Source organism: Ambystoma mexicanum, chromosome 1p (assembly GCF_040938575.1).
Source record: "Ambystoma mexicanum isolate Mex_15411 chromosome 1p, UKY_AmexF1_1, whole genome shotgun sequence".
Lineage (NCBI taxonomy): Eukaryota > Metazoa > Chordata > Amphibia > Caudata > Ambystomatidae > Ambystoma > Ambystoma mexicanum.
Genome location: NC_090921.1, coordinates 807,587,326 through 807,614,470, shown reverse-complemented (window position 1 = coordinate 807,614,470; position 27,145 = coordinate 807,587,326). Strand labels below are relative to the sequence as shown.

At 44.2% G+C, this 27,145-nt stretch overlaps 1 protein-coding gene and 1 pseudogene across 1 annotated transcript in view; one reads left to right on the top strand and one right to left on the bottom strand.

The window, feature by feature from the left end:
- The first annotated feature begins 1,172 nt into the window (after positions 1-1,172).
- LOC138565405 (ATP synthase subunit f, mitochondrial pseudogene) lies at positions 1,173-1,459 on the top strand (annotated as a pseudogene).
- Positions 1,460-18,329: 16,870 nt separating this feature from the next.
- LOC138581164 (uncharacterized) overlaps positions 18,330-27,145 on the bottom strand; it is a 142,847-nt gene continuing 134,031 nt past the window's right edge. The window contains exon 2 of the mRNA XM_069652279.1: positions 18,330-23,843. Within this exon, the coding sequence (XP_069508380.1) occupies positions 18,412-23,843 (5,432 nt within the window). The 3' untranslated portion in view covers positions 18,330-18,411. The remainder of the gene's footprint in view (positions 23,844-27,145) is intronic.

Genomic DNA, 27,145 nt, shown 5'->3' with positions numbered 1-27,145 from the left:
TTTGGAGGGGTTTGGTGCAATGTCAGTAGAATTTAAACAAAAGTTTTTACATATGTTAAAACTGTAGATTTTTCAAATAAAAAAAAAATTGAAAAATAAAAATGTATTACACCGAACCTAATCACAGAGAGCTGGTAGGCAACGTTTGCCACTGCTCTGTAGCAGCAACCTGGCCAATACATATGTATTCCTGCAGTGCACGTTGAACACTGAATTACATGGAGACTGATACCCCGTCAGTCTGATAGGCAGATGCTGTGTGATGATGTTACGCTCTGCCGCTTGCCTTCACTGGTGGTTCACCTAAGGGTACTGGATTGGTCTGAGCCCAATCAAAGTAATCACCTACTAGCCCACTACACAGACAAATTAATGTGTTGCATGCTTTGTCCTGCAGCCTGCCTTAGAGTCACATAAATCAACTTCCATTGTAAAAAGCAGTAGGATCTGTCACCCAATCTGTAGGAGGTAGGACTGCTTAAAAAGCAGTAGCCTACTGCCTAAATCTGTAGGGTTGGCAAGTATGATACCACCATGGCAATGTGTACAGTGAACCCTACAACTGTCATTTCCCTGGCCCTGCATCGACAAGTACACCAGCCAAACAACCATACATGTTGGAAATTGGTGTGGTAGAGGTTTGTTGACCATATATAGAAGATTCATACTACACAAAGATGTCTGTTGTGGTATGCACGTAGCATAGGGCATATGATGTAAAATGTGGCTCATGGACCGGGATCCCCAAATCGGACGGGCCACACCACAGACAACACATGTAAAAAATTATTGCATTCAACATCATAGGGGAACATGGAGTTTGATGACTGACACTCACTAGGTGCAGAGGAGCCACAGCAAATATGCATGCCTTGCAATCATGCTGCCACCTCAGGAATATACATATTAAGGATTGCCATCAATGTTCTGTGTGCATGGCATGGGTATGTTGTAATGTTCCAGGTAATTGGTGGTTCTGGTACATATGGCCTGCGACAATCACAGCAGGGAAAACTGTGAACATGTCACCTGCTGGCAATGCTCATTCTCCATCTACATGCAGTGGCCATGAAACCCTGATACCTACCAATATTGTACCATAAGCCATCGACACATGGCCTGCTGCACCATTACAATTTCAAGATTGATCAACACGTAAATGGCTAGTGACATCTCTAGGTCTCTAAGATGGCAGACAAACCAGTACCACTCCGACAGCAAAGACTGATGGATGTTAAGTTGGCACAGCTGCCTTCCTGGCTGGCAACTCGAATTTTTACCCCAAATGGGATTATTGGAGCTCTTTGCAGAGGTCATGACCGATATTTTAATAAGTACATTAATGTGAAGAAGGGGGGGAATTGCCGGAGTTACCATGTTCGTTACTGGCTATGTAGTGCTAAGCTACGTTTGGGGATACAACCATATTAAATATGGCCGTTGGAGAAAATACCACTGATGTGTTTATATGGTGCTGGAGTAGGAGTCGCGGAAACTGGTCTTTCTCAATGTCCTCTGCTGATAGAACGTATTTTGACCAATAAATACATAAAATAAGCATGAAAAAAACGATTGAGCAACACATGCATTGCACCCAGGTACACTTATTTCACAGATCATGCCAAATCAATGCAGTGTGGGAAAGAATGGAAGGTGCACACACTAAAATTTAGAGTAATTGCTTACATGTACCAATTTAGCAACAATTAAGGAATTTTAGGGTGCGGGGGAGGAAAAGCAGCCCTGGCACAGGGATACTGAAAATACAAAAAGAGAGAAAAGAGGATCCAAAACGGAACCCTCCCGTCCCCTGCACACCTTTGGGTTGCGTCAGTGTGACGCCTTGAAGTTCAGTTTCATACAATAGTCGATTAGATATATATTAAAATAAATGTTTTATAGTAACGCAAATTTGGGTAAATGCAGTAATGACATCCAGTATAAAGAGTACAGGATTCTTTATTCCAAACGCAAAGTCCAGGGGGGATTCAATTCATTTGATATTGGCTGACACTTTTCGAGAAATTCATTCTCTTCATCAAGAGCCCAGAACAATGAATCAATCACTGAAAATAGAGAAATATATACAATCAGATATTTTAGAGCTCTCCAGTTATTTGCATCATACATTTGGAGTTAATGTTAAGTTAAGTGTGTTCCCAGAGAAATCTGATCAACAAAATCTTCAAACTTTTTTGATAGAAAAACAAAGATGAGGTAACTACAATAGGTCAACATGACCAGCAGTTATGATTCAATTGTATCCAGAGTCACAAACAATCGAAACGAGGGATGGCCGCTACTCCAAAGATCTATTAGGAATACATAATAGATTACAAGGGCACTGGTATACTACCAGAAAAAATATAAAGTAAAGTATGTTGCTTTCCAAGACTAGAAAAGTCCAGTACTTCAATGGATAAAGAAAACCGCTTTGTATGTGCGGAGAAAAAACTCTGAATGGAATTCAAACGAGATTCATCCAACGGAGAGTAAGGAAGTCAGGTACACTATAGAAGATAAATTATAAGTGCAGCGATAAGTGTAAAATGCCATAAGTGGCACGTCAAGGAGTGTGAAACAGTAAAAGGGCAAACACTCACCGCTGAGGGATGCCCAGCAGGCTCACACCATGACCAGTGATTTCGCATGGCAACGCACGAGTGGCTCGTAGTCTAACTTTTAAAGTTCTAGGCAGTCTGGTGTCCGGGCCTATAAGAGAAATAGCGGCCGCTGTAAATTGGTGTCTGTGTGACATGTATGCAGACAGCACTGCAGTATCACAGCGAAATCGCCTCGTATTATTAAATGCTGCTTACTTGTGTTTGTAGTTAGTGTGCCATAGGGAGACGAAACGTAGAGTGCGGAGTGAATGGAGGTCGTCCAAGCCCATCCAAGAGAGAAGACGTCCCCGGAGATTGTTGCTATGCATGAGACGCTCATACGCCAGTGCAGGACCCTCAGTGCAGCGACGGTCCGTGAAGCGTGGCCGATGTGCGTAACAATAGTTGTAGGACTATTGGAGTGAATCTAAATAGTAGACTTGGTAAAAAGAGGCGGCCATCTTAGAAGATGAACAATGAATGAATGTAGATGAAGACATGCTTAGTGTAGGTGCAGACTGAAATGGTCTAAAGTTGGACAAATTGGAATAAATCAATTCGGAAGGGAAACTAGCCATCTGGGTTACGATGTGGTGACTCTGGATTTACAGTATTTAATGAACAAATAAGTGTACTTGGGATAGTACTTAATGGTGTTTTGTTATATGTTTGATGCACCTTCATTATGTGTATGTTGAATATATAATGTGCACAAAATATTTTGCTGCTGAGCTTTTTCCTGATATGTAATAATAAAGGAAGAGAAGCATAATGCTTGCCTCCGTGTCTTTAATAGAATTAAGACTTTCTAGTAAGTTATTATGGAAAATCTTTATTGTAAAACACAATGGGCCTTGTTATGAGTCCGGCGATAGCCATGCTGGTAAAAACGGCACGGCTGCCGCAGTCATTTTTTTTCCGGCGCCCGGGAAGCGGGTGCCAGGACCTAGTGGGCGGAAAGGCACCCGCTCGCAGAACTAGTAGTTTGCCAGTTAGGTAACAACGGTACCGGTAGCTTACCAGCACCGTTGTTACCAGACCGGCAACCTTGTAATGAGGCCCAATGTCCAGATATCGCAATATTTAACCAAAGCAACTGCAGGAACCTTTCTCTAATACAGCAGATCCAAAACCTCCATTAATTGATCATACTAGAATAATCCAGATTAAACACAACTCTGCAAAAAACACATTTAAGGCTAAAAAGACAATGCCTAAAAACACATACATATATTTAGAACAAAACTATGTTAAAATACAAAATCTCAAAAATTCATATTGTTCAGATACCGATGTTTGCATCATCGTGCCAATTGTTTAGTATAATAAATTCATAGCAACTCAATGTGAACAAATTTGAGCACAACAAGATTGTTAAATTTAATGTGACATTGATATCTAATCTGTTGTCGACATGCTGTGTTTTGGTCCGCTTCGAACTTAGTGCTCTATGGCTCTGGCTAGTAGGGGGCCTTCATCAGGATGAAAAATGTCACACTCCATATACTCCCATGTTTGTTTTCCCATGGTGCCAGAAAATTTGCTCCAGGTCAGGCAAATGTTTTCTGTGTTTCCACTAGTAACATGACTCACTGAGAAGTTCTGTCATGAAATCGCCATGTGTCTCCTCGGATGCAAGGAAAACCTATGCACCGCCACCTAGACACAAGGCTATGCAACAGCATGGATTAGGATGGTAGCAACAAACCTATAATAAAGATGCAGAAAATAAAAAAATCCTGCTTCAACATGTATGAAAGAAACATTAAACGAGACCAACCAAAAAAGAAGCCCACACATGGAATACAATTTAAATATTTTCTAGAATCCTTCAGAGAACTACCATCATTTTGAGCCACAAATCCCCACATTGCAATGGAAGAGCCTCGCTCTGAGAGACCTGCCTTCAGTTTCCCCAGTGACCAACAAGGAGGCTTTCCATGTGCTAATGGCAGCTGACTGCCTTCAGACGTCCTAAAGAAGAAATCTTTCCTCGCTTTGAGCCCCCATTCCCTTGTAACAGCGTGGCCTGGTCACATGCTCAAGGGAGGGGAGTGGCGTAAGGCTTGCGTGCCCCAGTGGAAACTGTTAGGCAGAAACCTGTGCAGTTCCCTCTGGGACCACTGCAATAGATTTAGGACTACAGGTGTTTGGCAGTAAACCCACTTGGTAGCAGTCTGTACCACACAGATTCACTTGGTAGCTGTGGCTGAGCTGTCAGACTTCCCTCAAGAAGAGTTAGACATTATACAGAGTATTCACAATAGGTCAAGAGAACAAAATGGAACAAGTAAACACTGACCAGGGCTTGGTGTAAAAGAGATATAATTATGTATTTAAAACCACATCTAGAAAAACACACAGGCACTAATAGTAAGCAATTCAAAAACACGGTCACTAAAAGATATACACTCCCTTAAAAGAATATTAGACAAGTCTTAAGTAAAGTCCCACTTATTTTCAGACAGTGGTGAGCGCTTAACGTAGATGGCACTCTAATAATTCGTTTTTAAAGGGAGAGAAAAGCAGAGAATAAATTGAAACAGATCCCAACACTTTTTCACGAACACAACAAGGGAGGAAGGCAAAGTAACACGAGGAATTCAGAGTCAGTAGGCCGGATCCGCATAAGAGGAGCCAAACTAAATGTGTCCAAGGTCACACGGTTGCAGTGCACAAAAGTCTTGTAACGGTTCAAAAAGGAGTTGGATCAAAGAGAGGGACCAGTCAGAGGGTCAAGGCGGCCAGCCCAATTCAGAAGGTTAAGGAATTATTATTACCTTGTAGCAATCATTAGAAAGGGAGGCTTGGCGGACACGGTACCTTAAAGTGGTGAGAACAAGTTGTTCCTGGCAGCGGATGCAAGTCGGTGCTTCGTCTGGGGGAAGAGAGGATCTCGTCGGGGAGGAAGACAGGAGTCTGTTGCACTGCCAGGGAAGAAACCAGCCGCGGAGTTTCTCAGGTACAAGGAGCGGTCCGTTGATTCGTGGTTCAGTGGTGAGTGGCTATCCGGCTGCCGGGGTGCTTGGCACGGGCAATTCGACCACAAACCGGTCTGGGGTGCGAATTAAGAAGGTAAACTGGTTGTGCCCACCAGTCAGGGGAAGAAGCCTCTCCAGCCGCGAGATCTTCTCTGTCGTCGGGAAGTGGTTAGTCGGTTCCGCAGGGCTCCACCGGTGGTGTTGTCGTGGTAGGTCGGCTCAGCTTCTCCCCCTCGGATTCTCAGGTCCTGTGGCGACTTCTGAAGTTCCAGTCCCTAAAGCCCTGCTTTTATGCAGCATACCCCCATTCACTCAGCCTAGCTGTCAATCAAACATGCTAAGTGGTGAGCCGGCCCGCTCACCACTTGGGCCAATCACACAAGAGTGCGACTTGAGTTACCAAGGTAACTCAGTCCAGGGTGCCTAAACCCCCTCCCACAACCCCTGTGGTACCCAGACAGAGTGGCACCACTTGGAGGCTTCTGTGGAGAAGCCCGCCAAAAAGTGGAACAAAGGGCTCGACTTGGGTTGGAGTCACAGAAGAGAACACAAACGCCATTTTAGAATCGAGTCTTGGCAAAAAATACCAACCGGCGAATTAATATTAAATAAATAAACCGGCGGTATGTTTGAGTCTATGAGAATTAAATAATTAAAGTTGGTAGCCTCGAACAATGGGAAAATCCCATAGGGAGATGTTCGCGGTCGAATATAAAAAGTAGTTTCCACTGCCACCAGCCAAAACTCAATCAGGGGGGACGGAGACGTGCCTCCTCGACTAACAGACCCCAGGGCAATCGAATTGCCCCGACCAGTACGTCCACAATATGATGGTTTGTACTGGTTTCTGTTAATAATTTGGGACTAGTAAAGCCAACGGTGACTTTACATGCCCTGGGAGACAGTAGTCAGCCCCAGGGTATGGAGTCTATGGTGGGGTGTCACTATGACACCGCTGTGTTACGGCACAGAGGGTGCTGTGTAACACACATAGTAAAAACACATGAGACCCTATGGAGTAAAGGACCCCATAGCCCATAAAACACATTAACAGTCAAAGGAACACCATAAATCATGTCCAAGAGTGGGAGAAAAAGAGTCTCACTCTTGGCAGGAGAAAAAAACAAACTCCAGAAATCCAGCAAAGCTGCTGGGGGACTCACTAGGTTAGGAAATTCAGCCTAAATAGAGAATTCTCCCTAACAACGAGAAGGTCCATAAACAGGGTCTGACAAATCACTATTATCGTTATGGCATGCAGCACTCACGTGTGTAATCTTCAAGGATCAAAAAAGCAAAGAAATCTGAAGGTTTATTCCAATCATATAAACCTTATTTCAAAAAATGTCATCATTTAAAGGAATTCCTCCTTCCAGTTTTGTTGAAGCCGGCAGAGTGCAGGCAATCTGACCCGTTTCGCCACTGTCGTGATAAGGTCACCTGTTCATTGGCTCCGATTAGTAATGGAAACATTTTGTGGGTTGGGAAATTCATCTGTTCCATGGTGCAACTTCTGGAGGTGGTAAATGGAGGAACCCCCAGGATCTCTCAGCACTTTCATTTTGGAGTCATGGGGAAAGGCAATGCCTAGTATAAGGAAGGGTCTCTGTGGGAAAAGAGGAGGCCTCTGTCTCAGAGATGGCCATATTATGGGAAATTTTATGATCCCAAGAACTTTATCTTCTGTCCGAGAGAATCCCACTAGAGAATAAAATTTAGAGCCAGAGGTTTCCATTTACAATATTGATGGGTGATTGTACACGGGCCATGATCTCCATTCGGGGCACCGAATGGGAGACACGTGTAAACATAAGCCGAGTTTGCAAGCTTCCGGCATGGACTCCAGAAGAGGGTTCCACAAAAACCCTTCAGCGATCATACAGACTCAAACGCTTGTGGTCTGTGCATCGCCAGCTTCAAATAACTATCTTGCTTACAGAAACGTGAAGAGGCACGCAAGTCAGCGCCACTTGGTGTCCTTACTCTGCCCTCCCGATTCCAACATGGCAGACAGTATTTATCTATCAGTATTTATTTATTGGGCCATGGGAACTGGGGCTGATCCTTGTTAATCCAATATACACCCCACCAGCAGGAATCACGATCACTGGCCATAATCATTGGTAGCATGTGGAACTATTGTACAAGGCCCCATCACGGAGTACAAGCCAATAGGAAAGAAGATCCACACTTCAGGACCCTCGCTTTCGCAATTATGTAATCAGCTCAGGTACAAAAGGCGACAGAATCTTCATAAATGGGTGGGAGATAGGACAGTGTTCCTAGGATATAATGCTGCAGGAGAGTTAAGCTGGGATAAGGTGAAAAAGAAAGCATGCTGTGGCAAAATAAAGAAGGCCAGTGAGAGCAATAAGTGGAGTAAATTGAGCCAGTGGAGCCTAATCTCGATAGAGGACTGGGTTAGACAGAAGGATACCTAGAGAAGCCGGTTGAGCAGGGCTCAGAGACTGATAAATAAGCAATCCCTGAGATTTCTAAAGTGAGAAGGGAGTAGTTTCCTACCTGTAACTCCATTTCTCCAGCGTTGGTATCTTTCATGGTACATTGAAATGGGTACCCCCCTCTGTGGGGGCTTACCTTACGGAAACAGGTGTTGCAGGACTGCATGTCCCATCTGCACATCTGCTGCATGCTGTTGCTCCAGGCAATAATGCAGAGAAAATGTATGCAGCACCGACCAGGAAGCCGCCTGACAGATGTCCACCAGCGGAATTCCCGACCACAACGCCGCTGATGACGCGGTGGATCTTGTCGAGTGAGTCTTCGGACGCCTTTCCAGAGGCTTCCCCACTTTAGAATGACAGAAGGCAATAGCTGACGAAACCCAGCATGCTAGCCATTGTTTGGAGATTGGTCTTCCCTTTTCAGAGGGTACATAAGCCACAAATAGTTGTCTCGTATGCCTGAAATCTTGAGTACGGCTCAGATAAAACTTTTGACGTCCAACATATGGAGAGCCTTCTCTGCCAAAGAGGAAGCCGCAGCGAAGAATGCTGGTAGCACATTAGAAGAGTGTTTATGGAATGTGGTTGGTACCTTCAGAATAAAATGAAGGTTAGTTGTGTCACACCACCTTGTCCTTGAAGAAACGTAAGTATGCAGGATCAATCACCAGCGCTTGCAGCTCCGATTTTCTTTTGCCTGAAGTAATGGCCATTTTCCACAACAAAAACTTGAGGGGTGACGACGACATAGGCTCGAACTGAGCCTTCATTAGCCCTGATAGCACCAGATTGAGACTCCAACCAGGAGGGAACTTCTTGGCCGGAGGAAAATTCCGAAATAAACATCTCAGGAAATGCTTGACTAGTCGATCATTGAACAACGGAGTCGAGTGCCTCTTTCGAGTAAACCTTGAAATGGCCGCCAAGTGAACTTTTATGGAGGAGAAAGACAAACCTCCTCTCGCCAAGTGTAATAAATAAAGCAGAATTTTCTCCGATGAAATGTTTAAAATGTCCACCCCCGTCTGATCCTTACACCACACACAGAATTTCTTCCACTTGCATGCGTATGAGACATTCGCAGACGGAGCTCTCGCCGCCTCTAAAATGCAGCGACAATCCATAGAAATGTTCAGACACCAAACTCAGAGAAGTCAGGAGCCAAGCCGTCAGGCTGAGGGAGCTCGGGTCATGATGCCAAATTGCTCCTTTGTCTTGGAATAGAAGGTCCGGCGTTACTTGAAATCTCACTGGTTCTGCCACGGATAGATGCAACAGGTCCGAAAACCACAGCTGCCTGGCCCAGTGAGGGGCGATCAGAATCACACGGCGTGGATATTTGTGAATCCAGTGCAGGGTCCGTCGAATGTGCAGAAACGGAGGGAACGCGTATACGAACCTGCCCGTCCACGGGAAGGAGAACGCATCTCCCAGTGAATTGGGCTGCAGCCATCTGCTGGCGAACTGCTTGCACTTCTTGTTCTCCCCGGTTGCGAAGAGATCAAGCGAAGGACGACCCCATTTCCTGAAAATGCTCAACACTTGCTGATCGTTCAGCTGTCACTCGTGGAGTTGGTTCATCGCTCTGCTGAGAGAGTCTGCCTGTACATTGTTCACCCCTGGTAGGTGAAAAGCCACTATGTTGATGTCTTGTTCGAGGGCCTAATGCCATAGTTCCTGAGCCTCGCTCGAGAGCATTCTGGAATGAGTGCCACCTTGTTTCCTGAGGTAGAACATCGTGGTCATATTGTCCGTTAACACTCTCACAGCAGATCCTTGTATGCACAGCAAAAATGACTTCAGAGCCCAACGGACCGCTCTTAGTTCCAGTACATTGATGTGAAGGCTCGATTCTCCTGGGGACCATCAGCCTTGAACTTGTAAGGATCCCAGATGAGCTCCCCATCCTGTTTGAGAGGCATCCGTCACAATTGTGGATTGAAATTCCGGCTCTAGCAGAGGCATCCCTCTTGTCAGATTGTCAGAGAGTTGCCACCACCGAAGCGCTTCTAGCAGCTTGCTGTTGATCATCAACTTGTCGGACCACAATCCACGACTTTGAGACCATCGGTCCGCCAGAAATTCTTGCATAGGCCTCATGAAGAGACAACAGTTCTTCACTAGCGGGATACATGATGCCATGGCTACTAGATGCGACACGTATCTTCTTCTGACACTCTGGTTCCAGCTCTCCATTCCTCCGCTTTCTGCTTGAGTTTTTGAACTCTCTCTAAAGGTTTCACCAGTCCTGAGTGAGCCTGGAACTCTGCGCCCAAAAACACCAAGCTCCTGGAGGGAGACAAAAAGGATTTTTCAAAGTTGACTGCGAAGCCCAACCGTTGAAGCAGCTGCATTGTAACGTCTAGGCTTGCTTGCGCTACTGCCGGCGATGAGCCCTTTACTAGCCAGTCATCCAGGTAAGGCTAGACGTGATGACCTTCTTGTCGAAGCCATGCTGCCACCGGAGCCAAACATTTAGTAAACATCCTGGGAGACGACGCATGGGTATGTGGAAATATGCGTCTTGTAAGTCCAACGACGCCAGAAAATCCCCCAGTTGTATCGACCGGATGACCTCCTGAAGTATAAGCATCTTGAACTTCAGGCGGTGCAGAGTTTTGTTGAGAGCTCGAAGGTCCAGAATGGGTCGCCACTTGCTGTTGGGTTTTTTGATCACAAAGTAACATGAGTAGACCCCCATGCCTCTCTCGGCCACCGGAACCAATTCTATAGCCCCTTTCTGCAGCATAAGCACAACCTCCTGCTGTAAGATGTGAAGATGGGGTTGCGCCGAATACACAGGAGGAATGGGAGATGGCGTGATCTTGAAATGCAAAGAGTGGCCTTGTTTCACCGAGTCCAACACCCAACGGTCCAATGTTATTTTTTCCCATTCGTCGATGCAATGGGACACTCTGCCTCCCAGAACGTCTTGAAGATTGTCATCGCTAAGATTTCGATTACTTACTTTTGGTAGACGAAGACTGTCCTCCTCTCCTTCTAGAAGTCTGAAAATCCCGGCTTCTGCGTGTCGCATGGACAGCTTGCCTGTATCCTTGAGAGGAGTATGTCGATCTATTGTAATTCCGCTCCTTGGATGTGGCAAATCGAGAGTTCCCCGAAGCTGCGTGGAAGGGGCGAAAAGGCTGAAACGCTCGTCCAGTTTGTAATGCCCCCAGTGATCTTGCAGTATCTGAATCCTTCTTCATGCCTTTGAGGGCTTCGTCTACCTTTTCCCCAAATAACTGCTCACCTTCACATGGCATGTCTAGCACTTTATACTGGACTTCCGGCCTAAAGTCTGTACACTTTAACCAGGCCTGTCTCCTTAGTGCCACGCCATTATTTATCTGCTTGAAACCCGACTCTGCCAAATCTACAGCGATGTTGATAGTGTGATTTGATGCCTCCTCACCGTCACGCACCAGTAGCATGGGTGTCTTTCTGTGTTCTTCGGGCAGGTGTTCCAAGATGGGGGCCAAGCAATGACACATTTCACGGTCGTATTGTGCCATAATAGCTAACGAGTTAGCCGCCTTGACTGTCGTCGCTCCTAGCTTTTCTGCTAGCCGCCACTGACAGTACTGATTCAGGAGGGGGCTGTGCGGTCAAACACCTAGGAGTAGAGTCCGGGCCTTAAATTTCTTTTCTAACCTGCCCTTGATTGCAGGCTCTGAAAATGGATGGCGCATGGTACGTAAGCCTTCCTGCCAAACGTGGTCCAGAAACGGAACCGAAAAGATTGACTTTCTTCTCTTCCCCAAATAAGAAGCATTCCTTCCGTTCTTCCTCTGGGGTCAGACCAAATTCAATACAGGCTTTCGCCATCATCGATTGAAAGGCCCTGATGTCATCTGGAGGTGACGGTTGTGCCGGGCTTCTAGGAGTTTCTACTTCTCCATCCGATTCCTATGTAGGGTCTCTCGGCGGCGACAATGAAATGTCCGAGATGGAGTCTCTAGGACCTTGTGAGCGGGGGTGGGGGGGTTCTTCGCTGACCGGACGGGAGACCGGCAACTCAGCTGTTGACATTGAATGGGACCTGCCTCGTCGACGACGGGCATCACCGGGGGCGCACCCATGAGAGGCAACCTTGCATCCAACTGGCTTAAGAGGGACTGCAGCGTAGACAAAACTTGCAAAGACAACATCGACTGCGGATTTAGCAGAGAAGACATAGGGGGGACATTTTGAATCCCTGATGTCGTTGACGGGCCAACGCCCTGTACGCCGAGATCTGTTGGATGAACAACCGGTTCTCGCTCCTCCTCCATCGACGACACCGAGAGACGATTCCTGCTGTAATAGGGTGTCCGGTAGAACCACATCGTACACCGCCGGTTGCCAAGCCTCTGGAGGATCCACCGTCAACGGTGAAAACCTGGGAGTTTCTCCCTTGTCAATCGCCGCCACTGGGGTCGACGATGCCCCTGCAGGGATTGACTGTGCGGATGGTAGGGAAGCCGTCGACGACAGAACTTCCGTTGACGGCAGTGGTAGTTGTGGCGCAGAATTTTTAGGCGATCCCACCTTATTCGAGTTTCTAGGCCGGTGTTCTGAAGATTCTTTACTCAAGGAAGACCTATGATGGTCTTCTGAGGAGGAGCGCCTTAAAGGGTCTTTCCCATCCTTTTTTGAAGTAGATGAAGATGAAGATTTTTCTGGCTTACGGCACTGGTCCACACGACCATGTTTTGACGATGAAGGAGCGTCCTTCGCCAGATTTTTCCCCCAAAGAGGAACGACTCTTCTCCATAGGCCGTGGCTTCTTTGCCGAAATACAAGGGAACTTAGGTCTGTTCAATGCCAGACTGCGCACCGATCCTACCTCCGATGGAGGGTAGGCCCCTTCGTTCAACCACGATATTAGACGCTGATTACGGTCCCTCAACATCTTTTGCGACAACCCCTTGCAGATATCACAGGTGTCCGCAGACTGATAAGGGTAGAGACAATAAAGGCAATCCATGTGTCCGTCCCCCTCTTAAACTTTCTTCATTCCACACGTGGCACACGGGCGGAACAACGCTTTCCCCGACATTGGGGAAACAATTACAACCTAACAAAGTGTAGAAAACACCCGAATACTTAGGAGACGGTTTAAATCTGAACGGAGCCCTGGGGGTGGGGCTATTTATACCTTACGTCCTATTGGGCCATGCGTAAGCGTCCCAAAAGGACATTGATAGGACACAAAAGTGTCCAGTTTTTTCCAATGAAAAACGTTTTATAAAGACTGATGGCGGGGAATATTCTAAGCATGTCAATCCATGAAAGATCCAATGCTGGAGAAGAAAAAAGGTAGCAGGAAGCTATAGTCCAGATCATGGTGGGAATAGTAGAAACACTAAACTAACAAAACCATGCTGATAGAAGCCTGGTGTGAGAAGCAATGCCACCAGAACAAATTGAAACGATGTCTAGTGCTTCAGATGCAGGTAGGGGCAGAGGCGTAGCCAGGATTGTCTAGCAAATGGGGCCTGATGCGAAAGTAGTTAGGCCCACTGCACTGACAAAAATATCTGTAAATTCCCACACAGCGCTGCTGAGTGGGCATTTACAGATTTTGGGTGGGCCTTGCCCCTCAGGCCCTACCCTGCCTACGCCTCTGTCTCTCCCCCAGGGCAAAGAGTGTGAAAGGCTCGCTACAGCAAGAGTCTTTACATTTAAAAATCTTGAACAAGCAGCAATACCAAAGCATACAGTAGTAGAGGACAGAAGACTGCCCTGCTCATATCAGTACACCCCAATGACAAAGGCAAAGATTTAACTGACCTGCTTAGCTATTAGTGGCTGACACCTCACAATGAGTATCATCTCTCCGTGAAGCAAAACATCCTCTGAATTGGGGTGAAAGATCTAATGTGCCAAAAGAAGGCAACATGGAAATTCAGTTTTCTGCCCTCAGAGGAAGGAGGGTCGACAGCCCAATGGGTTAATGCACTTACTGCAGCCTCCTATGTGTAGCCAGTAGGTGACACATTCAGTTGCTGGTGAGATGCCGATACAGGTTTGCTTGCTATGCAGGGGCCGGGGGTCACCTCACAGCGCCTCGAGAAGGTGTCCTGTTTGAGTCCCTGTGCAAATATCTTATCAACTATGACCCGTAGGTTACACTTTTTCCCCTTGTTTTTTCCAGTCAGTTGGGGCCAGAGAGACAAGCTTTTCTATGGGTGTTACCAAGGCCATAGTGCACAAAAAAAAAAAGGCACAATTGTTAGTAGGAATGCAGGTATTGAAGGGGCATTAGCTGTTGGCTGATCGCACAGGGCAATTCATACCCATTTTGAAAAGAAAAAAAAAGTTTAAAAAAAATAAAAAACATGCCCCGCAGATTCCAGACATTGGATTAGAACTCAGGTCTCCAGCATCCCAAGACCAAGCACTTACCACTTGAGCCACTGGTGGCTGTGCTTTTGGGCATATATATCTTTCTTCTGCATGCCCCTGTGAGCATACCCATCTGCATTGTGAAACATGTTCACTGAAGAAAATGAGGGTAGAACATCTGGCCCCCCAGCTCCACCAAATACCAGCTAACTGCAGTGCCCTAGAGGTTAAGTGCTTGCGTCCTGCTTTCGGAACTTAAACGGAATAGTGGGGTCATCTCATTGTACAGTTGCTGTGGAACATAGCAGAGAAATGGGACTATGGAAGTGAGGGAGTGCAGGCTAAAGGAGGAGGTGGGGCACGCTAAAGGAGGAGGTGGGGCACGCTAAAGGGAGAGGTCGGGGCAGATGCAGGGGTCCCTGTGGAGAGGAGGTGGGGCTGGCTGAGTCAGGGTAGGTCTAGAAGGGCATGGTGTAGTTTGCCTGGTAAAGGAAGTGAGGAAGAAAGCATAGAGGGGGACAGGAAGTGCAGGGTATAAAGGAGGAGGCAGGTTAGGCTAAAGGGTAGTGCCGGATGAGAAAGAAATGTCAGCCCATTGTGGGGTCCATTCCATCCTCCACTGGGCACCCTTTTCTCCCCTCCTCAATGGCCCCTTTCCCCACATTAGGACCCTCCTTTACACCCCCCCCCTCCACTATTCAGCCACCCAGGTAGCTTAGGGTTAGGATATGTGCTCTTCAACATAAGCCTGGCCAACCAGGCCCCGGAGAGTGTCACAGCATGCCCTGTAATCCCCTAGTGATGGTGGCCTTGTTGACGATGATCTTCCTGGAATACTGATGCCTTTTTTCCTCCCAGAAGCCTAGTGAAATGAAGGGGTGTGCACCTCTCACTGGCCTCTGTTTACCCTCTGGCTAACTGAAATTAGTTCTGGGCTCTCCAGGCAAATGTATCCATTCGGGAGAGAGCTAGGAATAGGAAGGCTCTTTCTGCAGGCACGGTGGGGAAGAGTCAGAGAGCTACATGCCTGAGGCATCTTTCCTCCTCCTTCGCTCATTGTGTTCCCTATCTTCTAACTCTCTGCCAGGCCAGGCCCTGTTTCTTTTACTGCCAACCCCTCTGACCCCTCGTCTTCCACCTACTTCCCGCTCTATTATGCCTTCTCCTTTTTTGCTCTCTTCTATGGCCCTTTGAAAAGGAATGCAGGCCTAGCTAAGCCTGATGAAGGAAATCTACCAACAAAAGATGCATTCCTCACTTATGGGAGGTGCTGTGAGACGAGTAAGAAGGGCTGAAGGGGTCATTGGGTTGTTGAGTCGGGAAGCACCAGAGGTGTAGCCAGGATTGTCTAGCAAATGGGGCATGATGCTAATGTAGTTGGGCCCACTGCACTGACAAAAATATCTGTAAATTCCCACACCCACACAGCGCTGCTGAGTGGGCATTTACAGATTTTGGGTGGGCTTTGCCCCTCAGGCCCTACCCTGCCTACGCCTCTGGGTAGTGGGTATTAACATCATACCCACATGTGCCCAGATGAACAGGATACTTACTAGTGTGGATAAATGAGCACCTCAAGGGTAAGGGGATACCCTCAATGTATTGTCCAGGCAGCTGTGTGGAAGCCGTTCCCTCCTGCCTCCAGGTTGAAGTCATAATTCAGACACTGCCAAGCACCAGGATACTAGCCAAGATAAAGACAACTGCTGGGATTAAGACCCCAAACACGACAGGAAGCCAAGATTCAAAAGATGTTTGCAGAGGCATTACAAACCCTTACACTGAGTTATTGGCTGAAGACTTACCTGGGTGGAAGCCTGGGAACTTAGATTTGTTGTTAGAATAGGGAGGGATATTTAAGGTAAAGGGAGGAGTGTGTTTTCCTTGGGGAATGACTGACAACACAATGTACCAATTAGGATTTGCGCATGTGGACATTACCTTTCCCTCCATATTTACTACTGAAGAATGGGGAGTGACATTGGACCTCCAGTCCTTTGAACTAGGGCATTAGATTAGGGATGAATGTTGAAATAGCCCATACTTTAGAATAGGTACATTGATACAGACCTTTGAGTTGAACCTTCACTCTTGCACTGTTTCATATAGCTATTTTATCATGAGTTGCACCCCATCCTGTAGGTCCCCCTCCAACCCATACTCTAACAGGAACTCGCTCATGTTCTGTAAACTCTGACGCAAAGCATTAACCCAGACAGCGTAAGTGGGGATGGCTGTTAGGGTTCAGCATTTTACTTTTTGTCTGGAAAACGACTTGGGAAGTAAAGAAAGCCCACAGTCAGAAAGGCTTTCCTTAGGCTGTGTCATTCTTTCCTTCATGTACTGGAATAGACCTTTTTAAAAAAGAAAAGCTCTTCAAACAGTTGTGTGTGTGTTCAGAGTCTCTTTACTTATGACAAAGAGAAACCAAGATATCAAGCAGGAGACCACTGGATTAAAACTAGCACATGTGTATGAATGGAAAATCCAACATGTGCCACCGGTCAATTACAACTGTTACGACCCACTTCATGTGACTGGGACTAAAACAAAGAATGATGGGAAGGAATGGGGAGGAAGGGTTCGCAAAAAACGGCCCTCTGACTAATGTTCCTTGAATCAAGGGAGCACATCTCCCTACTAATTAGCATTCAGGTTAAGGATTATCAGTAGTGACCATGTGGAGCTGGAAATATAAAGGGTGCTGGGCCCACTCAAGTTACAAAATCAATGGCAGACCAGAGAAGAGGATGCAGAGAAATCACTACCAAACCGCAGATACTGCCAGGATTAGAGAATGGCAAACCTGAGAGACCAGGTCTGCCTCTGAACTGTATAGGTCACTGACAAATCCACTAAACAAGAAATATGTCACTAAAAACTAGAAAGGCTGCCAGCTGACAAATCCAAGAGCCTAGGTGTGCCTCTGCGAACTGTGCAAGCCGCTGATAAAGTGACCAGAGACAGATGCTAAACCTCTGAGATTTGGTGCTTCAACCTAATGTCACAAGAGGTTGATGGTAAGCCTCAGAGATGGTTCTTCTCTTGAAGGCCACAAGAGTTTGATGATAAGTATGTGAGAGACTCCATCATACTAATGCCAAAGGAGGCTGATGTTAGGCCTTTGGGATAGTGTGCTTTATTCTAAAGGAATACAAGGTTGATAATGAACCTCTAGCAAAAGTCTTGAGAATTGAAACTGCATGAAAATACCTTAAACTGATTTTTATAAATAAAGAAACAGAAACTGCTAGTTTCAGGGTCTAAAAATTCATGTTCATGACAATGTTTTGTCACAGGTGAAAGTGACCTAGCTGCTATAAGATGCTGAGGAAACTCTAGTACAGCCCCCCCCAGAACTTCTCAACTGCACCGCGGTTGTTAATGCTGATGAGGTTATCGATCATATGTTGTGGTGTACAACCTCATCCCTTTGTCAGCAAGTTATAGAGATGACTCTGGAGAGACCACAGCCGATTTATCATGCAGAACTGTTAAGAACATACTGAGAAGAGGTCCAAATGTAGGTGACAAAAGCCCAGTGTGGTGCCACAGGACACACCATTGGAAGAGGAAGTTGCAGTTTATATTGTCCAAGAGTAAAAAAGGTGAGTGCACCATCCGAATAAAGATCGAAACTCGGACTGAACGCAGTAAGGTATAGTCTAAAAAAGAAATACAATAATGCTTCAAAAGAATATCAGTTTCTTAGTTGCTGAGTGGAAAAACAAGACATGAGATGGTGTTTGGAAGGTAAGAGTTATAAACAGAGGAAGAACTTGAGATAGCGTGCAAAACTGTGCTGTGTGATAATCAGAGGGTAAATGATGCTTGCTCTACTGTTCACAAACAGGTTGGAAAGCGGAAGAGCAGAACGCTAAACATATCACTGACACATACTTTACTATTGTTAGTGTGGTCATTTTCAAAAATCACTGCAAATAATTAAATAAAACTGAAAAAGTATACCTTTTTATTTCAAAATATTTCTAACAAATACAATAGTTAATTATGCTTGATCCATTCTTTGGTTTAACTTTTCTTCTTTGTTGAATTGGGAGGCAGAAATGGGGCTATCAATGACAATAGGTATTTGAACTCTTTGCCTTTGTTCATATTGGTGACAGCCGATGATAGTCTAATAGTAACGGTAAACTCTGGCGACATGCTATTTTTATTTGGACTATTGTCATTTCCTGTTGCTCCATTAACAGTGAAGTCAAAACTCCTTTTTGTGGTCCTATAATCGATTGTCGGCATCACCTCAGTGATAGTAGTAGAATGTGTTCCTTGATAAGGAGTTTTTTTAAGGAACTGTTTAATCCTAATCACAAGTTCATTTAGAAGATTTTGTAAAATCAAGGCTTGCATATCATTTTGCACATTTTGAGGTATTTTTTTCAGAGCAGTGTAAGGTTTGTTAAAGAAAGCCTTTAACTCCTGCCATTTATTTTTTTCCAATAGTAGCTTATGATTAGCCTGGGCCATAAAGGCTTCAAGGTACTTGTTGATGATATCAGTTTGATTGTTCTGCTCATCTTGTAGGACTCTGTATAGCTCCTTTGTATTTGGGTAGGTATCCATGAACAAATCATATTTCTTTGTTGACATCCAGGGACTTGTGTTCTCTGATAAAGCATCCTGTACATTAGTACTTTCCATTGTCTTTTCGTTAGCGTTTGTATTCTCTGATAAAGCATCCTGTACATTAGTACTTTTCATTGTCTTTTCGTTAGAGTTTGTATTCTCTGCCTGACTGTTTGGAAATGTACCCGAAGCCTCGGATAAAAATGTATAGTGCACAAACGGTACTGCAGTGTTTCTGCTATCAAGGAAATTGGCATCATTGTTACTTTTTCTTCTCCCAATACTTTCCTTATGATTCAATTCATTCACCTGAACATTTGGAACAGTGCTCAATATTGACAAAAGATCATAGTTGTCCATGGACAGCAAGGGGTTTCTCATGTTTGAGAAAATATCAAACAATTTCTTTCCACTTTTAGCAAATGTTTTCATTCCATTCGGTAATTGCGCCTCCTCTTGATTCGGATCGTTGACCTCTGAATAAGTATACATTGTATTTCTTTCACCATCAGTGCTTTCCACTGTAAGCTTTCTTTTCTCGCTTGGTACATTTGAAATGGGGATTAGTGCCCCTGAGCCAATATTACCAGTCTTAAAGAACAACGGATTGATTAGAGTTCTTACTGATGGTTTTGGAGTTATTTTTATGGTTGTCTTTACCTGTTCCTCATCTGTATTTAGGTAGGTTTCAATTACTTCATTGGAAACATTAAAGTTCCCTACTGACATAAGCAGGTTTCTGCCACTATCCATTAATGTTTTTCCGCCTGTAGTTTGCACTGTTTCCTTCACCTGTTTTTGCAGCTTATTTGAATAGGTACCAATGGTCAGGGAAAAAGTGTCATAATTCTCCGGGGGTAGAATAGTGCTTCTGCCTTCTGCCGAGGTGTCAAAAATGTGATTATTTTTTCTGTCATCTTTTATACTTGGGTAGGAGCCAATTAATTCTTCGGCTAAATTATAGTTTCCAAAACGTACTGCAGGACTTCTGTGATCTGAGAAAATATCCAACGTATGTGTTCTTGCTCTAGCCATACTTTCTATTCCAGAGCTGATCTGCTCTTGTTTATTAGAGGAGGTTCTGGTGCCCCCATTAAATACATAATAGTTATCTACTGATACCGGCAGACTCCTACCCTCTGAGAAAGTATCCAATGGGCTATTTCTTCTTTTGGCCATACTTCCAAAAAGAACCTTCATCTGTTCTTCTGGCTTATTTTGATCAGCACCCATTACCTCATTGGAGGAACGATAGCTCCCATCTGATATCAAAAGGCTTTCTTCTGTAAAACTATCCAAAACACTTTCCGCTTTTCGGTCAAAACTTTCCGCAGCATTCGTTACCTGTTCCTCATCTAAGTTGGGGTTTGAGTCCATCACCTCCTTGGATGAAACCTCTACTGATAACAGCAGGCTTCTTTCCTCTGGGAAAATGTCCACTGTATGCTTCATCTGTTCACCCTGATTGTATGATGATGTGCTAATGCCCTCATGGAGTACATAGTTCTCCACCGATACTGCCGGTCTGCTGTGTTCTGAGAAATTCTGTAAAGGAATGTTTTTTCTTCTGGTCACACTTCCCGTTACATTCTTTGTTGTTTCCTGCTGTTTATTTTGATCAATGCCCTTTATCTCTGTAGATAATTCATAGCTTCCAACTGATAATGACAAAATTAATCCTTCTGAACTAGTATCCAAAAGATTTTCCTGTCTTCTATCTATATTTCTCATTGCATTCATCATCTGTTCTGCATCTCTATTTGTGTTGGTGCCTATGACCTCATTTGATAAATCATAGTCTCCTTCTGACACCAGTAGTCTTCTTGCATTTGACATAGTATCTGTTGTATTTTTCACCTGTTTCTCATGTTCATTTGAATAAGGCATCATTACTCCAGTGAATTTCTGATAGTTTTCTGCTGTTACCGCTGGACTCCTTACTGCTGACACAGTAGCTAATTGCCTAATTAACTTAGCTATCCTTTCCATTGCATTCTGCATCTGTTCCTCATCGTTATGTCGGTGGGGGTCCATGAAACCATTTGACAAATCTTTTACGGTGACCCGCAGGCTTGTTTCCTCTGAGAAAGTACTCATTGAATTCTCCATCTGCCCCTCTTGTTTGTATGGGGTAGTGCCAATCTCCTTATTAAATACATAATAGTTTCCCACCGATAATGTTGGTCTACTGCTCTCTGAGACAGCATGCAAAGGAGTATTTTTTCTTCTGGTCATTCTTTTCATGGCATATTTTGTCTCTCCCTCTGATTTATTTTGGTCGGTGATCATGACTACATTGGTTGCATTATATCTTCCAATTGACAACAACAGCCGTCTTCCTTCTGTGAACGAATCCAGTATATTTGCACCTTTTCTGTCACTAGTTTCCATTTCATATTTCACCTGCTCCATATTTTTCTTTGGGTATGTGTAAATGATTCCGCTTGATACATTTACGGACACCAGCAAGCTTTTTTCCCACGATAATGTATTAATTGTGTTTTTTTCCGGTTTGCGACGTTGGTCTGGAGAGGTACTATTGCCCTTGTGAAACACATAAAAGCTTTCCACTGTCAGAAGCGGCCTTCGCCCTTCTGGGATAGTATACAATGGATTATTTTTTCTTCTGCCAGCTCTTTTCATTGCATGCCTTGTCTTGCCCTCTTGTTTATTTTTATCAGTGCCTATGACATCATTGGGTGAATCATAATTCCTAACATATATTGTCAGTCTTCTTCCATCTGTGAAAGTATTCAGTAAATTATTCCCCCTTTGGTCAACAGTTTCATTTTCATTATTTAAATAATCTTTATTTTCATTTGAGTAGTGGTTCTTGGTGTCATGTGATAAATCATCTGATACCAGAAGGCTTCTATCCTCTGAGAAAGTACTCATTTTATTGGTCATCTGCTCTCCCCGTTTGTATGGGGAAGTGTTAATGTCCTCATGAAATACATAATAGTTTTCCACTGATACTGGAGGTTTGTTGCCCCCTGACAAAGTATCTAATGGAATGTTCATTTTTCTGACCATACTGTCCTTTGCATTCCTCGTCTTTTCTGGTTTGTTTTGATCAGTGACCTTAACCTCATTAGTTGAATCATGGATTCCAAATGAGAATGCCTCCAATACATTTTCACCGTTTCTGTCAGTACTTTCCGTTGGATTTTTCATCTCAGTCTCATCTTTCTCTGGGCTGTAGTCAGTTGTTCTATTGGCTAAATCATCTTCTGACACCATCAGGCTATGTTCCTCTGAAAAGCTATTGATTGCATGCTTCATCTGTTTCCTGTGTTTGTATGGGGTGATGCTACTGCCCTCTAGATTCACATAATAGTTCTCCACTGATACCTTCGGTCTTCTGCTTTCTGATAAAGTATCCAATGTATACTTCTTCTGTTCCCCCTCTTTAAATAGGTTGGTGTTAATGCCATCCATATGCACAAAATAGTTCTCCACTGATGCAGTCGGAATGCTGGCCTCTGAAAAAGTATGCAATCGAGTATTTCTTTTCCTGGCCCGGTTTTTCATTGCAATCTTTCTCTGTCCCTCCTGTGTATTTTGACCAGTGCCCATGACTTCACTAGATAATTCATAGTTCCCAGGTGATACCGACAATGTTTTTCCTTCTGAGCTAGTATCCCATGTTGTATGCCTGTCCGCTTCATTTGTCATCTGTTCCTCATCCTTATTTTGGTGGGAGATGGTGACCTCATTTGATAAATCATAATTCCCTTCTGGCATCATCAGTCTTCTTTCATCTGAGTAGTTATCCATAGTATTCATCTGTTCCTTCGGGTTGGGGGGCATTTCTCTAGTGAATAGACTATAGTTTGCAGCTATTACTGGGTAAATGCTAACTGCTGAAGCTGTAGCCAATTGCCTAATTAATTTTGCAAGCCTTTTCATAGCACTCCTTATCCGAATATGTTCTTCCTGTTTATGTGGGTAGTTCGCTGAGACTCCTGCAAAAAGATTATAGTTCCTTACTGTAGCAAGAGTGCTCTGTGTTGGGGAAATAGCCATTTTGTTTTCCAATCTCTGCAATACCTTTTTAATGTTGCTATCTGAAAAAGTAATAATTTCGTGTTTTTTTCTTCTGTCTAAACGTTTAATTGCATTCTTAATTCGTTTCATTTCTAAAATGAACTTTTCTTGCAAATTGTTCTTGTACTCATCTTCCATAAACCAAGTAAATTTACGATCAAGATCATTAATAATGGTCAGCAAATCAGTAAACTCTGGCAATGCAATATTCATATTTGACTTTTCTGTTGTTCTTTCAAAGTATGTTTGGGAGGTTTCACTTGATACCACAGGCTGGACAAAACTTTCTGTGGAAGAACCCACAGTAGTTAAGTTTAGTCTTGACGATTTTGTGCTTTTTGGAATTTCCAAGATTTTTATATTGATTATCGCTACTTCTCCAACATTTCCAGTGTTGTTAGAGTTTGATGCATTCTTTTGACCCTTTAGCAAACCTTTCAAGAAATATGCATCCGTTGGCCAGAAGAAATTTGCTGGCCGGTGTGATCTGTTTTTATTTGTTTGCAACGTTACATTTTCACGCAGTGACTCTTGTATTGGCAAAGTACTCAAGACATTTCGATCTCTTGCATTATTAGAAACTGATCCCACCATCCCACTTGCATTCTGACGAATAATAAAGTGTATTAATGTTTTAATAGGTTCTGCATCAAATGGCATGACTGGGGAAAGCATCCTTTTTTTTACAGGTTTTCTTGTTATTGTAATTTTAAAACTTGCATTTCTGCTCTCTTTCTGAACCTTTCTGGCATTTTTCCTTTTTCCTTGATGTCCCTCAGAAAAATCAAAATCAATGCTTCTTTTTCCATGGAGTAAGCTTCTTCCAGATTCTAAAATTTAAAACAACATGGATAGAAAACTCTTTTAATATAATGTATATTTTCAGAAAAAACATTAAGCGTACAGCTGATTTAATTTCAACATTTTTGTTCAAACACTAAGCTCTAGATTATAAACTAGCAATTGAATTTGTGGTGCTCGGATCTCTTATCAGTGGAGCTTCTTTCAAAAAGAAGCCAAACGTATAGAAAACATCATTATGTTGAGCTCTTAAACTGTTTGAAAGCAGATTTGTCAGATGTGCTGCTGTATTTCAAAAGCAGTGGTTTTAATAGATTTATCCTTTGAAAGACATACCGGAACATACCAGCAGAGTGACACAGATTTTTGTATACCCCAGACGTGGCCGCTTCAACATATATCAAATGTAGACTCCTTCCACTTCCCTTTTGGCCAAAGGGAAGAACCTTAAACTGGCAATCGAAGTCTGCTGCCAGGAAGCACAGGGAACTTTCAAATCCAGCAATCCAGGGAGGACAAGAAATCCCCTTCGGCCAAATGACTGACAATATGTTTTAAACATAACCATGTGACAGGACTGGGAGCAAGATATTTGTTTAGATAGCGAAGAACTAGGATGGGTCTTGTGATGAATCCTGCAGAGTCCTCACAAAAACCCCACCTAAAGTCTCCTGCCAGGCAGCCAGGGGAAGGCAGCCGCTACTGGATCCTGACCCTGGGTGTGGTATTAGCTGGGTGGATCACATGGGAGGAGAAGGGCCCCACAAGGACAAGAGGACTACATTAGGAGGGATGCAGTATTTGTCTTCCTTAGAGAGGGAGAGTTCTATGGAATCAGAATATGTAATGACTTGCTGTCAGAGTGAGGTTTTCCTTGCCAAAGTTATTCATCTCTTTGGCTGTGAAAACAGAATATTATCGAATATTAAAACAGACTTCTTATGAATCCGATTGCCCCTAAATCAGAATATCAAGATTACGACTTCCCTTCATAAAGTTGCCCACCTTTATGGTAGTGAAAACTCTTCTAATATACAGAATGATGGAAGAACAAGTTACTTACCAACTGTAACGTTCTTTCGATTGGATGTTCCTCCCACGTATTCCTCATCTTAGATATATCCTTACCATCAGCTTTGCTGTTTTGGAAAAAAAAATCTCCACCAGAGGGTGCTCTGCTCGAGTCTGCAGCGTCAACGTCATTCGCAGTATAAATGGCTCGAGCCATGCCCGTTGGCCTCAGTTCTGTTTTTTCGTATATTGTAGTCAATAATTACTACATAAGGCGTGTCCTTTGACCAAAAGCTATAAAGGAACTTTGCGTGTAAAACATGTAAACTGTACTGTAGGGTAGGCTGGGGGGGGTCGATGAGGAATACGTGGGAGGAACACCCAATCCAAAGAACAGTTGGTAAGTAACTTCTTCGAATGGATTGTGTCCTCCCACATATTCTTCATATTAGATAGGCCCCCAAAGCAGTTTAAATAGGAGTAGGGAGTACCATTAATATTAATTATGTACAGAATGAAGTACTGATTTTGTAAAGAGACCTCCCTGTGAGGAAGCTGAGTCAAGGGAGTAGTACTTTACAAATGTGTGCATGGATGACCAAGTGGCTGCTGCACAAATATCTTGTATAGGGACACCTCTCTGAAGAGCTTTTAAAGTCGCCATGCCCCTGGTTGAATGAGCTCTCAGCCCATCTGGAGGATCTTTCCCAGCCAATCTATAACATTAAGTCATAGCTAAAATGATCCATCTGCACAGTTTGTTTTGAAACTGCCAGCCCTAATTTACGGTCAGTATATCCCACAAAAATTTGGTCACACTGACTAATTTTAGCCAATCGCGATATATAGAAACTAAGAGCTCTCTTAGGATCTAATCTGTGTAATCTCTCTTCCTCCTTACTTGCGAGAGGAGGAGGATAAAATGCAGGCAATGTTATCTTTTGTGACAGGTGAAAATCTGAGACAATTTTCGGTAGAAAAGAGGGTTTAACCTTTAAAATAACATTATCTTTGTGAAAGATGGTGTGAGGAGGTTTGCTAGAAAGCGCCTGCAACTCATTCACCCCACGGGCTGAAGTAATTGCCACTAGTAGTATAGTTTTAAGAGTTTGGAGCCTTAACGGGCAAGAATGTAATGGCTCAAATGGAATACATATGAGAAATTTTAACACTAAATTTAGATTCCACACAGGTACTTGAAAGTGTATTGTAAGAAACACGTTAGTAAGCCCTTTTAAGAGCTGTACAATTAAAGGTATCTTGAAATAAGATTCCTCCTCTGAGGAGCACTTAAAAATGGATAGCGCAGCTAAATAACCCTTTATCGTGCCAACTTGGAGCCACAAATTGGCCACATGTAGAAGAAAAGACAATATTGTAGGAATATTACACTGAAAAGGGTCCACATTCTCATCTCTGCACCAGTTACTGAATTTGTTCCAACGACACCGGTACAGAGATTTAGTTGCTGGCCTTCTGGCCGAAAGCAAAATCTCCATTACGTCATCCGGAAGGTCCCAATCCTTGTATTTCAGCCTCTCAGAAACCATGCATGAAGGCTGAGTGTCCGGACGTCTGGATGGAGAACCCGACCCTCGCAAGAGAATGTCCTCTCTTTGTGGAAGACGTATTGGAGGGCAGATAAACATGTCCAGAAGGTCCGGGTTCCACGTTCTACTGGCCCAATCCAGGGCAATTAGGATCATGGATTTCCCAAACTTTCTTAACCTCCTGATTACTTGGGGAATAACGGGGACTGAAGGAAATGCGTACAGAAGTGGTTGGCACCGGTCGCGAACAGATCCACTTGCGGGGTTGCCCAAAGGGCAAAGATCTCTTGAAGGTCTTCCTGAGCTAGTTCCCATTCGTGGGATACTGTGCTCTGCCTGCTCAGAGCGTCCACTGCCGTGTTCTGCTCTCCAGCTAGGTGAACTGCTGTTAGAGAGATTCCTTTCTGTATTGCCCAAAACCAAAGCTGCATTGCCTCTCTGCACAGTGGTAGTGACCCTACTCCTCCTCTCGTGTTGAGATAGTACATGGCCACTGTAGTACATGGCCACTGTGTTGTCTGTCATTATTAGGATGTTCTTTCCCGGTACAGAGGGCAGAAAGGCCTTCAGCGCTAGTCTGATTGCCCTCAGCTCCAAAAGGTTGATGTGTAGTTTGGACTCCAATGGAGACCAACGACCGCTGATTGTCAGTTTGTTGGTGTGGGCTCCCCACCCCGTGAGTGAGGAATCCATCACTACCGTTATCTCCAGCCATGGTTGCCAAAAATATTCTCCTTTGAGGATATGTTTGTTGCCGGCCCATCATCGCA